Source organism: Prinia subflava, chromosome Z (genome assembly GCF_021018805.1).
Source record: "Prinia subflava isolate CZ2003 ecotype Zambia chromosome Z, Cam_Psub_1.2, whole genome shotgun sequence".
Taxonomy (NCBI): domain Eukaryota; kingdom Metazoa; phylum Chordata; class Aves; order Passeriformes; family Cisticolidae; genus Prinia; species Prinia subflava.
In genome coordinates this window covers 18,969,978-18,984,929 of record NC_086283.1, presented here as the reverse complement: position 1 = coordinate 18,984,929, position 14,952 = coordinate 18,969,978, and the positions used below count along the sequence as shown (strand labels likewise).

Sequence of the window (14,952 nt, the reverse complement as noted above, 5' to 3'; positions counted from 1 at the left end):
GCTATAAGTAATTTTAGTGGCATTTCTTCTCCAGTGCTTATCAGCCAGAATCCGATTTCAAATGCTATTTTCATTAAGACAGGTATTAAAAATATGTATATAACTTTCATTGGGAAGTTTTATGAAGAAAACACAAGGAAACATCCAATCAGATATTCTTCTGCACTTCTGAGGTACTTCTGCGCCCTGTACACAGGAAGAGAATATAAAATTAACACTTGCACTATTAAAGCTATTTTGAGGAATCATTTGTAGAAATTTAATTCCATTCATTTTTAACTTACCTACCATGGTAAAGCCACTATTTAAATGAAACAGATCAAGAATATTTATGTATTACAAATCAACATCTTTTAGATTGAGTAGTTTACTTTGCCTTTGAACAAAATAAAATTTCTATAATCCTTTTCCAAGGGTGCAAACCCCACATCTGCTGAAGAAATCTAGTTTGATTGCTAGCAAACTACAGAGGTTACGTCTTCTTTTGCGAGTACTCTTTGATTTTTCAAGGTGTCCAGTATTGAATGCATGGAGAAATCAATTCTCTTTAAAATAGCTGTTATGCTCTTTCATTCTTACAGCTCTTGAATGCATCTTTGAGGCCAGTGGACTATCTTTGGCTAGTGCCCAATTTAGGGTTTTTGTCTTAAGCAAATAAAGACAATAAAAAATCCAGTTTTAAAAGAATATTAAAGAAATCAAAATTCTTTTTTTTAAGTAGTTCTATGCAAATATCTACAGTAATGGCATTACACTATTGTAAAGTTTTTAGCTTTATTACATTTACTTACAAGAAGTGAAAATATTATTTTAGGTAAGAGACTGGGCCAGAGGACATGGTCACGTTGTGCCAGAGGAGGTTTAGATTGGACATTAAGAAAAAAATTCTTCTCTGAAGGGGTCATCAGGCATTGGAAGAGGCTGCTCAGGGAAGTGGTGGATTCACCACCTCTGGGAGTGTTTGAAAGGCATGTGGATGTGGCACTTGGAGGGGGGTTTTAGTGATGAACAGGGTGGTGCTGGGTTAATGGTTTAACTCACTGAGCTTAGAAGTGTTTTCCAACTTGAGCAGCTGTATGATTCTGGGAAATTAAGCGTATAAGGGCTTATTATAAAGATTTAATGATGCTGTGAAGTGTGACAACACTCTAGGCCCCAACATCTGAACCTTCACTGAAGCTCTGCACGTGGAGGCCTTTTCTTCCCAAACTGTGGCCATCATCGTAGGACAGGGATTGCTTTGCTGGGCTTGATTCTTTCTGTGAGTCTGTTCTCACACCCCTGACGCTGTCCTGTGTTTTTCCATCCTTCCAGCTATCGAAGTGAACCTGCAGAAAGCTCTGGCCGAAGCCTCTGAGAACTGCACGCAGGAATGCCTCATCCTCGGCCACTCTGACAACTGTTGGATGCCGCCGGCGCTGACGCAGTTCCAGCAGCCCAACACCTCCTTGCCATCCTTTGGCTTCCAGCAAGGCTGGGGCCGGGGAGCCAGACCCGAGGGCCGTCACACTCTTGGGCGGCCCCTGCCAAAGGACGACAGTGACAAAGGCCAGGGAGGGCCCAGGCCCCAGTTCTACAACACCTGCGAAAGACATTGCGCCAGCGAGGATCCCGTCAAGGTCATCCCTCTGGCAAACTTTGCCACGTCCCACCAGGCGCCAGGGGCTGGGAGCAGCACCACGTTCGTACACGAGCACCAGCTGTAAACGCATATCCCGACAAATCTGACAAATCCCGAATTTCAGGCTTTAAGTGTGACTGTGTACAGTCACAGCCTAACGCCGCTCCTCGGGCGCGTACAAACTCGTTAGGCTTGCGGATATTTGTGTATATAGAATCCTAAATCTGAAACAGAAAATCTAAATCCTTTGGATCTGGCTGAAAGGTGTTAACCGTAGTTCTTGGTACAATCCAGAAAATAGGGAAGAGAACTCACAACCCAGAAACAATCAGAAGAAAAACAAAATCTTGTTCATTTTCTGATATAGGCCATGCAGTGCAAATATTTGCCAGCAGTCCTTCCTCCCTTTGAAGCCAGTTCCTTAGTACAGTTTGGGGATAATTGCAGTCTAAAAATAGCTTACTCAAATTTTTCTTTGTTGTTATAATTTATAGCATATTCATAGATTTCATCTTCCATTTGCTTAGCATTAGAGATCAAGTGAGCAATTTCTCATTTGATTACTTGACATAATAGAATTAGTAAGATCCTAAAATCTAATTCTTCAGAAGGATGGTATATCTTCCCTCCAAAATTTATCTTTTATATAATTAAGGAGAATGTATGTGACAACTGACTTTTATTTTAATTTTTATTGGCTCAATGTACAGATATTTATTCTCTGAAAGAATGCAATACATCAAACAGAAAACTCTCAACAAGGCTTCTCTGTGTGAAATAATCAATGTAACAATGAGAGGATATCTAAGATCAAAAATGGAAACAAATAACAAACAACTTTATTTTTTCAATTTCCAAGATTTTCCTTTCTACAATAATTCAAGGAACAATACTATACTTATTATGTTTTTCAAGCCATAAGTCTATTTCTCTCTCTTTTTTTGGTCTGTATTTTCTTTTTCGTCTTGCAGAGCTTGCTTTGGCTACTGTTCCTGTTAGTTGAAAATTACATGGGCACTGCTGAAAACAGTAGGAAGTGGAGTAGTTTTTTTGGCTGATGTGATGTTGTGGCTGCAAGCTACCAGTGTTTTACAGAATATTTAATAGTGATGTGTACGGCTTTTTTAGTTATATTCACCTATTGTAAGTATCCAGTACAAGTTTAACTATAATATTAGTTACTTCACCGCAAACCTGTTAGACTAAGAAGTACTTGTCATTGTGGATTAGTTGTTAGAGAGTGACTGATAGTGCTCAGCAAAGAAAGAAGGATCTAGGAAATGGAAGTTGGATAAATATGAACAAATCCTATTCATATTATTTGAAAAAGTCTCAAGGTGATTCTCTTTAAAGAGGAAGGATTTTTTTCAATGTTCTGTGTACTGGAGAATATATTCTCTTGGTTAATTCCACAATGGATGAAAAGGAGATTCCTTTCTCAGATGAAAAAAACATATTTTCCTTCTAGTATTTCCTTCTAGTACTTTGTTGGTCTTTAGCCTTTTCATGATTTGCAGTATGTACATACCAAGAAATTTTTCCTTTAAGAAAATGCATAACTTTTTTGTTTTATTGCTACATTAAGTGAGACAATCGAAGCTGTATGGAGGGGAAAAACAGTGTGTGAATATTTCCTATGGGTAGAACTCTATGTAGGCTTCATAATGTAACTTAAATCTGTAATTTATAAACAAAACTGTGTGTAAAAATGCTGTAATATTAGCTGCTTGTAAAATTTACAGAAGTTCAAGTTGTTGAGAGTTTCCAATGAATGCTAAAAGAGCTTCTCTTATGTGCCCAGCAGGTATAAGTAGCTTTATATATCGCTGTCCTCACTGTAAATCTATTCAAACCACATTTAGAATTTATGTGTAAAAAATAAAAAAATAAAAGAAAAAAAAAAAAAGAAAAAAAGAAGCAGCTTCACTTTAACCTACTGATAGGGGTTAACTAATGGGGATCAGAATTAATGGGGATAAAATTATCTAGTGATGTACTTCTTTCACTTTCTTTTTTTCTAAAGTAGTTTTCAATAACGTTTAGAAAAGATGTGGCACACTGGCTTCCAGTTGCATGTAAATCCTGGAAAAAAAATCATAATCCTTTCGGTACTGACACATCTCATTTCCAATTCCATGAAAATTGAAAAATTGACAAATTAATTCATATCTAATGTATACAAAACCATTTGTTGTTTGCTTTGGAGACAGCAGGAGGAGAGAATTCTCCAGCTCTTTTCAGGGATATGCAAAAGATGAGCTTATCTGTAGTTTACACAGATTTACCAAACATACTAATTGTGCAAATTTAGAATAATGCTGATAGTAATTCCTCCTATTGTAAGCAGAGGTATTTAGTTTTTATTACAGATGCTGATATACCAAATGTTTACAGAATTGACAGCTCCATTGGAACCCCCCCCTTTTTTTTTTTTTCTTTTTTTTTTGGTTTTGGGGTTTTTGGGGTTTTTTTGTGGATTTTTTTTTGTTTTGGTTTTTTGGGGGTCATTTTTTGTGGGTTTTTTTGCCTGCAACAGTTCTTTTGGGAATGAAAATTGTAACTGAAATTCCCTGGCAAAGAATGCACTTCTACAGTTTTAGGATTTTTACAGGAAAAGGTGAAAGACACAGAATCAGTGGGGTTTTTTTTCATTACTAGGGGAAAAAAAACCCCAACAAATTCCACTTAATTTAAATATTTAGGGGTTACTTTAGTTCTTTTCCCTAAGGTAGAGAAGCACTTAACCATCCCTCTTCCCTTGAAAACAAACAAATAAAAACCCAACAAAAGATCCAAACCAAACAACAATAAAAGATTATTTTAAAAGCACTATAAGTCTGATTTTAAGAAGCATTAAACAGTATATCCACGAAAATGTGTTTGATATTTTAAAATTCAGTCAACAAGATACAGAACAATTAATTGTAAATACACATTGTATCAGGAGATAAACTGTTCCCTCATTTTTAAATATTATACCTCTAATATATAAAAATACATATTTGAGGCAACATTTTTCTGAGTAGCGTGTCAGTATCCAGAGGAATAATGTTGCTAGAGACTCGTTACACATCTTGCCATATATATAAATAATTTATCTAGTACGTATACTGAATATTTTTGTGTATTTTTTTCTTTCTTAGTCATTTAACTTATTTTATCTTACTTGTGTGAATTTGTGGAGATTCTATATACAATATACAGTAAAATGCTAGTTACATGATTAGAGTTGTTCCATATGGTGTAACAATAAAGGAAAACCTTTGCCTTCAAAGTGATGTGTCACACAGTCGATTCTAGATTATTTCCCCCTCCAAACCATGCTTGTTGCACTCCTGAGCATTGCAAAAAGGATTATTTCCATATTATAAAGTAATCAATGCTAAAATAAAAAACAAACAAACAACAAAAAATGTTAAAAGAAAGAACTGAATCAAACTGTTTGAAGTAAAAGATGGTGTTTCTCTGTTTTCCTGAGCTGTGCTGTATTCCGAAGTGTAACTTAATTCTAAAGAATAATTAAGCATGTCTGCCTGGCCAGATAGAGACTGCAGAGTACCTGCTCTCCTGAGCCGGGAGCTGGCCGGATGCAGGTCATTTAGCTAATTAGCATGGCAATGAGCCCGTGCTGATAGGACCTGAGGGTTTAGGGATGCTAGCTCTAGGATGCCCCATACAGCATCAGTTCTGTGATGCTGAACCCAGTCGGGGCCTTGGCTGGAGCAGAGCAGTCCCTGTACATCCCTGACCCCATTGTGCCCAAATCTGTTTGGGATTTTCCTCAGAGAAGGGAAACTCATCTCTGCTGTACCCTGAGCAAGCTGTATGTAATCCATGGGGATCTCCAAACCCACGGAGCGATGGACTCATCAACCCAAATCCACAGCTCTTCCCCTGCTGCCAGCATGGCCCAGCCAAAGGCAGAGCCTCAATATTTCCACTGGCAATGGTTGATTAGCTCAAGGTTGCCCGAGTCAAGCTGAGGTTTTAAAGTTGGCAAATTTACGCTTGGCTTTATTTGATTTCTCATGTTTTCCTTTTGCAGGTTGAATACCGACCTTAATCAATGATAAGCAATTAAATGATCACACTGCAGTTTACTACCCTGATTTAGCTGGGTAAATAAACGGGAAGGAATTGGTTTGTGTAGACACAAAGTAAAGTTGAAGGCAAAGATTTTATTTGGTATACATAGGAAAATTGTGTATAACTTATGTTATCCCTAGTGAAGAAAGAGATTGACGATTTCTTGTAAATATTTGAGTGTGTGTTTCTGGAAAATCTCCCTGCTCTATGGCATACTACAGGTTCTGGGAGTGAGCAGTGTATGTCTGTGTATTGAAACAGCCCTAACCACACTCTACAAAAAATGCAGCTGGGACACCGTATACTACAGTCCAGCTGCATTTAAAGTCCAGTAAATTTGCATTAGTTCTATTTCAGTTTTCTGTACAGCATGTTGTCTTGTTAATTACAACGCTTATTAATAAACTAGATCCACAAAAGCAGTTTTCTCCTTTGCACTGTTTTCTTTGGGTTTCTGAAACATAAGTTGTTTAAAAGTATTCCCCCAGGTGCGTTTTTCTCCCATTTTCAGCTTTCCGAATTGCCTTTTACTGGAAAGCTCCAAAGTGCCAGAAAGTCAAGAATATTCAACTTTATTTGCGATTGCTTCATGCTCCCAAGTAGCAGGCTTCCAGTAAGCAGTAAAAATATTCACACACAATGTGTATAGCCATTGAACTTTATATGATCAGAAATATCTTCCATTTCTGTGTCATTTCTCTTTGAACTAAGCTCCCTCCTTGTACTATGCCTCTGATACGTTTACTTATAGAAAATCATTATGAGCTGGAGGCAGGAGTGTTTATGGTGTTTGCTTTGTTAGAAAAGAAGCTATTTTTAATTGAGAGAACATGGTTAATGAGTTGTTGTTGAGCTAAAGGGATTATCCTCTCACCATGAATGTGATATAAAGAAACAGCCATCAAACGAGGAACAAATGAAGCAACATTTTATGCATTCTTCTATCTTATTTTAGTCCATATTTAAAGAGCAGCTCTTGTTGGCCCGACACTAAGGCAGTAATACCTTATTCTTTGATGCAGTTATGGCTTTACATCTGCAGGGCCCTTTCAAGCAGAAAAATATTTATTTTGGAGTCAGAACTGTGCACGAGCATATTCCCTTACAGCCAATAACTGCTGACATATCAGTTGCTAGGCTAGATAATATATTCAACCTCCAAATTAAGAAAATGGATGAAAATTTATGGAGCTGAAGGATTTCCCTGGTTTGGATGGAGTTGGCAATATTTTGCAGGGCCACCTCAGCAGGCAAGGAAAGTGTGGAATTTCACGGAGATCTGGCAAAACAGGAACAGAGCAGAAATGTGTAACACCTGAAGAAGTACAGAATTTTGGCACTGGTGTTACTGCAGAGCTGCAGGGGAATTGCAGAACTGTGCTCCCATCATTCCGCTCTCCTCCCTGCAGGCACAGGGAGCACCTGGAGCCCTGCTCTGGCACGGTGGAAATTCCTGAATCCCAGGCCAGCCCTACAAACTGCAGTATTTTCACCAAAGCACTGCAGCCCTGGTGCAGTGTTCAAAAAACATGTCTTGCCTGTAGGATGGGCTCCAACTCCTGCCAAGTAATTTGGGCTGAGGTAATGGCTTGCTAGAACATGCACATGGATTTGTTTAAAGAAGGACATTTGTGTCCCAGCAGCAGACATGTTTGGAGATGTGCTGCCCGTGAGATCTTTTAGCATTTTTGCTGTTTCCTTGGGATTTTTCCAGGTGTGGCCTTAGGGCTGAGCTCTAGTTGGAGTAGCCATGAGTCTGTTCCTCTTTGGAAGTGCCACGTGTCAAGCAGAAGAGGGAAGGAGCAAGAAGGTTCTTCCTGCAGCAACCAGAAGACAGGTCTCCTCCCTTGAATGGTCATGAAAGTCGTATTTTAAGAAGGTACCTGTGCGCTCCACTTGCAAATAAGTATTTCTCCAAGATGTATTCTTTGTGTCCTGGTCCTTGCATTCCTATTTCAGTATGAAAACAGGGCATGCCTGATAACTACAGTGAGACTCATAATGCATTTCTACTGTTATTTCTATTATTTTTGTGATTTAGATGCCTTTTGTTGATGCTAATTTAATGCTTAAAGCTGACAGTAGATGTGTTTAGGATGTGACAGCTAGGTCTTCATATTTAATTCAAAGCAGAAACACAAATCTGTAGCTCCATGCATTCTGCTTTTCACTATGGAATTGGTGCTACCTCTTCTCACTCTTTTTCTCCACCAGGATTAAATCTGTGTTTATAAAAAGGAATGTTACTGCGTACATCCATCCAAGAGACAGATGAATGGAGTGCCTGGGAGCTCTGTACTAGATTTTAACCCCTAGTTGTAAGCCACCAGCTGTGATGTGTTCTAGAGCAGATGAGTTGGATGTGCAAAGAAAAAAGGACATTTTATAAGGCACTGAAATGAAGTTATTCATTGCCACTGCAGCTGTTATGCATGTAGTAAAAGAGTTGATTAACATAACGAGATTAAACTAAGAGAAATTGCTTTTAACCTGTGTTTAGGTTTAGCTGTTGTTTAGTTACCAGAGATGATAAAAGGCTGTACCCAAAAGTTTGTCTAAACTTTGCAAATTTCAGCTATTCTATAAAGGATGTGGGGTTTTTCTTTTCTGCTGTGGAGATCAAGCTTCTGTGCAGAGAGGGAAGTTAAAATCAGTCTGAAAAATGAAGTGATTATTAGAGGGGTGAGTAGGTGGGGGGAAAGGTGAATACTTTGAATATTTTTGGGAAAAAAAGACAGAGAAAAGCAGGAAAAATGAGCAACTTTTCCAGCTAACAGGTACACTGAGGGCTGTCTGCAGTGCAATGCTAATTTTATTCATTAGCATTTTATAGATATGTAAAATTTTTGGTTTGCATAGAAATATCTGTTAAAATCAATATAATCAAGATCTGAAATGACAAAGGAGACCTACTTGGAATACTTTGAGGCCTATTTAAAAACACTCTTTTCCCCAGGAAATCTTACAGGCTTATTTCTAGAAAATATAAAGGGACTCTTGCTGTTGCTGTGCAAAAGCAAATGCTTTGAAGTGATTCTAACTGGAGAGACCACAATTGAGCAGAATGGTTTAAACACTCAAATGCGATGAAAAAAGAAAGATACATAATCAATCTACATTTACGTATAGACACTCCAAATGTAATTTTCATTGTTTTTGAAGTTCATCTCTGTATGAGAGACATGTGTCAGCTCTGGGTATCACACCAGTTACTATACATAATCTAAAAATAATATGGAGGCGTGCACAAAGTCAGAGCTTCCTGTCTTGGCAGACCCAAGCTGGTGTTTGTTTGTTTTAATTGCAGCAGAGACATTTAGCACTGTGCCTGCCTGGTAATGTAGGAAATGTAATGCAAGGCCTTGACATCTGAAAAGTAAAGACTGTCTGAGCTGACTCATAAAAATGATGCTGGGGAAATTGGCAAAGAAAACAAGCCTCTGAAACTCTAAACAAGCATTTTAAATGCAGAAAAAAAGAATCTAAAGGGTCACATTTTCAGCTTATGTGCTGCAGATAATGTGCTGCACAGCTCCTTCCCTATAAAGCAAAATTGTCACCATGAGGCAGGGGAAGATTGAGCCTTTTTGTTAGCTGGAGTCACTCTCCTGCAATGATTGTACACAATCAATCTACTTGGGTTTTTAAATGCTTTTTATCGGATTGCAGCCTATTGACTCAAAAATGTGTTTCTTGTCAGTGTAAAACTACTGAATATTAAAGAAAAGATAAAATTTTCTAACCTCAAAGCTGTCACTTCAGTCTACAAAAGGCAGTTATTGAAGCCTATTACTGTTTTGGCAGTGCTTGTCTGAAATTCCCTTAAAATATGCCACTGAAATTCAAAGAAAGAACTACAAAAACACTAATATTGAAGATTTATGCTACAGAAATTTGAGTAAATTTGCATATAAACGATTCATTGAATATAAGAGGTGTAATGAAAATTCAAGAATCCTTATGTTTACCGTATGTAGAACATCTGATGCAAGTACCTGAATCTAATTACAATGAAAGGAAATCTGCCCAGCAGGCTGAATACAAACAACAACAAAAATAAATAAATACACATTTGCCTATTACATATTGGGAAAAAAAAAATCTGTGTACTTCAAATTAGCTACAATAGCCAAGGATAGCTACATCACCTGTGATTTTAGGGAGTTTTTTGTGAAAGTTCATTGTCTAAAGAATCTCTAAGCTGAGGATAGGGGCAAACAAACCTGCAGGGGTAATTCCTTCACTTGGAAAATTTCGGAACCTCCATGTGTTCACCTGAGGATGGAGAGAAGCTGGAAAATAAGATGGCTAAAGTCAAATGAGTCCAAACCCAGCATTTGCATGAAGGTTTCTATTCTAAGTATGAGAAGGAGTGTGATGAGAGCATACCAAGCATGAGAAGCCCAACTCCTCCAGCAAGCATGACCCACCCTCTCAGGGTGGTTTGCCTGCCAGGATGCACCTGGGTGTGTTCTGTGCTCATGCCAGGTTCCTCTCAGAGGGTGCAAGAGGCTGACCTTTGATGTGTGCAAAAGAGCTGGATTTGTGCTAAAGCCAAATTGGCAATTTTTTTTGTTTGTTTTCTGTGACAAGTTCTGCTTAACCAGCACAAGAGGCAGCTGAGCAGAGAGTTGTGCTCCCATGGTGTGAACCAGGATTGGTTTAAGAACCTGGATGTTATGCCTTGGGAAGGCTGGTCTGAAACAGAGATTGGACAGACCTAGAGAATAAAGCAGGTATTTATTGAAAGGCCTCTAGGAACCACCTTGGGCAGGACAAGAGTCTGACCAGAGCTACACGGTGGTCACAAAACAACAATTTGGCTACACCAAAATGGTCACAAACTGGACAACCAGTCATGAGGTCTCACACTTTTATAAGTTTTGGTCCATTTGCATTTTGGGGTTTAATTGTCCAATTACAGCTTCAGGTTGTGAGGTCCCATCCTTCTTGTTCCTCCCTTCAGCCCACCCTTGTTGGTGCTTTTGGGCCTGAGAGTTGTCCTTGGTCTTCAGCAGGAGAAAGATTTGTTTTGTCTGCCTGCTGTGTGAAGAGAGCTGGCTGACACTGAATGTGAGGCTTAAAACTGCACCCCTGGGCAGCACAGAATCTGAAAAACATGAAAGCTGAAAGTTACGGCATCAAGTGCAGTTGCTGGATTGCCACTTCCCTTTCTTCACCCTCTTGCTCAGTGCTCTGCTGGCACATCCCTCTCTGTTCTGTGGCAAGTCAATTGGAAAGCCAACCATGCTTAGGCATGTGCACCTGAACCACAGAGGAACCAAACAAAAACACCAAATAACCTTTCTCTTTGTGCAGGGCAAATACCAAGAGAGAGAAAGAAACATGCAAGAATTATTGCCATAATGCAGAGAAATTGTTAAATGGTCTTGTCCCTTCATGACAAAAAAGAAAGTTCTTCTGAAATGGAGAAATATGTTTTAGAGTTTACTTGTTTTCTAATTGCCTAAACTTGAACAACCTGTGGCTGCAAGCAGGCAAGAAAAGTGTTATCTCAATGAAACTGCTTTCCCACAGCATCATTTGTCACCTGGACAGAGGTCACATGCTGAGGAAGAGCCCTTCAGTGAGGAACTCACCTTGGACTGACCCAGGTGGTTTCACCAAGTCTCTTTTGCTTGAGAATCTCTTGGAATACAATCATCCACATTGTACAGCAGCACAGCTCTGACAGTGCCATTTTTAACAGGAAAAGTACTACGATCTAGCTTTCCATTAAATGGTTTTGGTATTTAGCATCTCCTTCTGGGCACATCTCAAACTCCTTCTCCCTGGAGTTTCCCAAGTTTACTTGGAAAAAGTCTGCACCATTAAGTTTTAACAATTTTTTCTACTACTTATTAATCCATTATTTTCTGGACTATGTCAACACTGCATGTTCTCCACATGGCCAGGAATGAGCTGCCAAAAGCCTGTAGTTCAATAGCAGCTGCCTTCTCCAATGTATCTGTCTCACATGCTGCAGCATGTGGCAGTAAAAATAGGACTTGCTGCCAGATTGGGCAAATTTCTGCTTCCCAGAAAGGCTCTCAACTCATGAGATTGCCAGAAACACCTATTAGATAAGGTCATATTTGGCTGCAGTTGGCAAAAACTTAATTAAAGTAACACCAGCTGCAGTAATACCAGAGGTAGGGAGTTTGTGGCAGATGCAATCAGGACTTTAGTCTGAAAAACATCTTTAGTAGTGTTCTCCAAGCCAATTCCTCAAGGATAAATGACTTGAGATATAAGTTTAAGATGAGAAATATGCACAGGCAGTAAAAGTGTGGGTGCTGGTATGAAGGAAATAATGTCAGAGTTTCCTTTACCCTGTTCTCAGCTCAGCTGGGCATAAACATGCACAGTAAAGTAAATGTGCACTCTGTATTTTTTTATATCTCTAAATCATTTTCCCTCAACTTTATTCTTTGTATCATAAACCTTTTTAACTACCCCAAGGTTTTCTTACTGTGAGATATTCACCTTTTGAAAGAATTTTCCCTGAAACTTTAGTTGCTCAGCCATAGTTACCTTCACAGACCAGGTGTGACATGAAAATATCATAAGAACAGATATAAATTCAAGGAACTTCTTCTTGTTATTTCAGTGCAGAAAGCTCATATCCAGAGTAGGAAAATTATTCTTTTATACAGCTACATTACACTTCTTACCTGGAACTGCAGGTGCTTGATAAAGTTACATATTAACATTGTATTTCATGCAGATTTTATAACTTGATTTGGCATTTTCTTAAGTGGAGTCTGTGGCAGCTGTAATAACTAAAGTCTCAGAGACTATTCTGCACAGGAATGTGCCCATTTTTGCTCAGTTTATGAATACTAATTTTAAACAGGCTGAATTTGTGACTATTGATTCCATAACTTTCACATACCATAAAGGGCTTAAAATTAAGTGATCAATTGAATGCTGACCCTCTAGAGAGGCTTTGGCTGTTCAGCATAAGTCTAAGAAGTTTTAATGAGTAGATTTTTAATAAGTAGATTTTAACTATATTGCTTGATGAAGAACTGAATTAATCAAGGTTATTGTGACCTTATTTATTTAAATTTTTTAAAAAAGGAAACAGTGTTTATTGCAGCAAATTGTGTAATAAAATTGCATTTTACTCCTGAAATGCGTTATTCATAGTAGTATTATTGCTATGGAAAATTATATGTATTGAAATAACGCTGACAAAAGTGATTTGTACAAACCAGTGTTACATCCCACGCTTCTGTCTGTAAGCAGCAGAGGTAAAAAAAGATGGAGAATGTCACAAATTCTTGGTCATAGTTTTGACTGCTATGGCAGTTTTTTTCCTTCCTGGCCATTCCATGCAACTACCACAATTTCAGCAACAAATAAAAAGATTTTAGCAAAAATGGAAACAGATGTACCTTTCAATTTCTATTTAAGGGAGCTTGCATTCTAGAGTAATTTAACTGTGATGCTGGAAATTAGGATAACGAAAGAATTGAGCCTTTCTAATTTTAATATAATTGTAAACAAGTGAAATTAAGAGAAACCACTTAAGCTGAGTGCTCGAGGAAATGCAGTCAATAGGGAAACAGTCAACAAAGCACACCCTGGTTTCTAAAGCTACCATGAAGTCTTAGGAGTTGAATTCTGTAATGGGATGAAATTAGCATTAAAATTTATATTAGCGTGATAACTTTTATAATAAAGTTACATTGTCCAGCTGTCCCTACCAGAAATTTCATCTTCTTTGAATGCAAGCTTTCAAGTCCCCAGACTTTGCTGATGAGATTTATTTTTCATTTGCCATAACTAACATTACTACTTGTCCCAGTAATTTTATTTGGCCTTTTCCCAAAAGTGCATTTTTCCAACAGTATTTGATAATCCTTGTACTAATGCATAAGAATAGTTGAAGATTTTCTCCAAAGAGATACTCATCACTGAGAAGGCAGAGAATACGAGTGCCTCACTGTCATTTATTGCACAGAAAGCAGTGCTGTAATTCTCTGTCATTGCATCATCTGTGCAGCCCAGGTTATTCACTCTTCTGCATTATCAAGATTGTGTTTTTCCTCCCTGAGAAACAGCAGTAACAATTTCCAAAATGACAGCTTAAGTGACTCCATCGTTCTTTATATCTATTCAGAACTCTTGTCTCCTTGCAAATTTTCATTGCTTTCTTTAAAAGCAGCTTGTGAGAAAGGTAATACATTATTAATGCTACGTGCCATAAAATAAAATAAATACTTACCTTTTGAAGAAGCGGATCCACTAATCAAGAGTAAATGAATGCAGGTGAATTATTCAAAGAACCTCAAATAGTGCAACTTGTACTCAAATTGAATATTGTGAATAGAATATTCGCAGCGTAACAAAAAAGTACTTCCAGTCATATTAACTCCTCCATTTTCATAACAGGGAAATGGGATTTTTATTCATTTTAATCAGTGTAAACATTTTGCCCACCTTGCAAAGGCAAAAAGGTCCAGGGTAGGTTTTGTCACTTTGTTACCTTTAAGCAGCCTCCTGAAGTAATGTTTATGTTGGTGAGAACAGTTGTTGGGGCAGGTGTTGCCTGATTCAAAGGAAGCAGGTAGGGCTCTATTCCTGAGCAGCAGAATTATGTCTCACTTACTGGGAGCTGCAGGTTGGCACTCGTTGAACAGCTGTGCAAAGAACACGGGAAATGCCACCACTTGTTGGGAGAAATGGAGCACTGCTGAGCTGGCAGCATTTCCAACCAGTGAGTGACAGCATCAAGGGCAAGGCAGGAATGAGATCTCAGGCAATTAATTAAAAACAGCTCCTGCAGCCAGAATTTGCTTCCTCCCTCTTTACAATCCATTCATGTCAATGAAGTTTCTGGCCCTGCTTCAGGAATTTTTCACTACAGCACCCTGTTTTCTACAATGTGGTGTTTATCCCTCACAGATATTTGCATTCTCTAGCAGTTTTCTCGGGGAAAAAAATCCCCAAAAGTAGCTGTGCCACATTTCTCAATGCTCTCTCTGCAAAATCTTGTCCTTGCAAGCAGAGGGCCCACAAGTTCTGGGTCATGTTCATGTTGTCATTTCCTTTAGATGTTTTTATTGTCTAGATTCTCCTGGATTCAAATAGACCTGCCCAGGAACAATGAGGAATGACAGATCAGGAACTAAAGCAAAGAATAGTGTTTGTGATTCTATTCCGCACTGGTTTAGTGATCCAGTCTCAAACCTTTGGAATAATCAAGTCTCCCTTAGTTCAGTTTTCTCATTCAGTAA

The 14,952-nt window shown here is 38.4% G+C and overlaps 1 protein-coding gene across 4 annotated transcripts in view; it reads left to right on the top strand.

Annotated features, from left to right (window-relative positions):
• LOC134564650 (protocadherin-11 X-linked-like) overlaps positions 1-6,121 on the top strand; it is a 438,831-nt gene extending 432,710 nt beyond the window's left edge. For all 4 annotated transcript variants that reach the window (XM_063423638.1, XM_063423635.1, XM_063423634.1 and 1 more), the window contains one exon: positions 1,315-6,121. In XM_063423638.1, the coding sequence (XP_063279708.1) occupies positions 1,315-1,706 (392 nt within the window). In that variant the 3' untranslated portion in view covers positions 1,707-6,121. The remainder of the gene's footprint in view (positions 1-1,314) is intronic.
• The last annotated feature ends 8,831 nt before the right edge of the window (positions 6,122-14,952 follow it).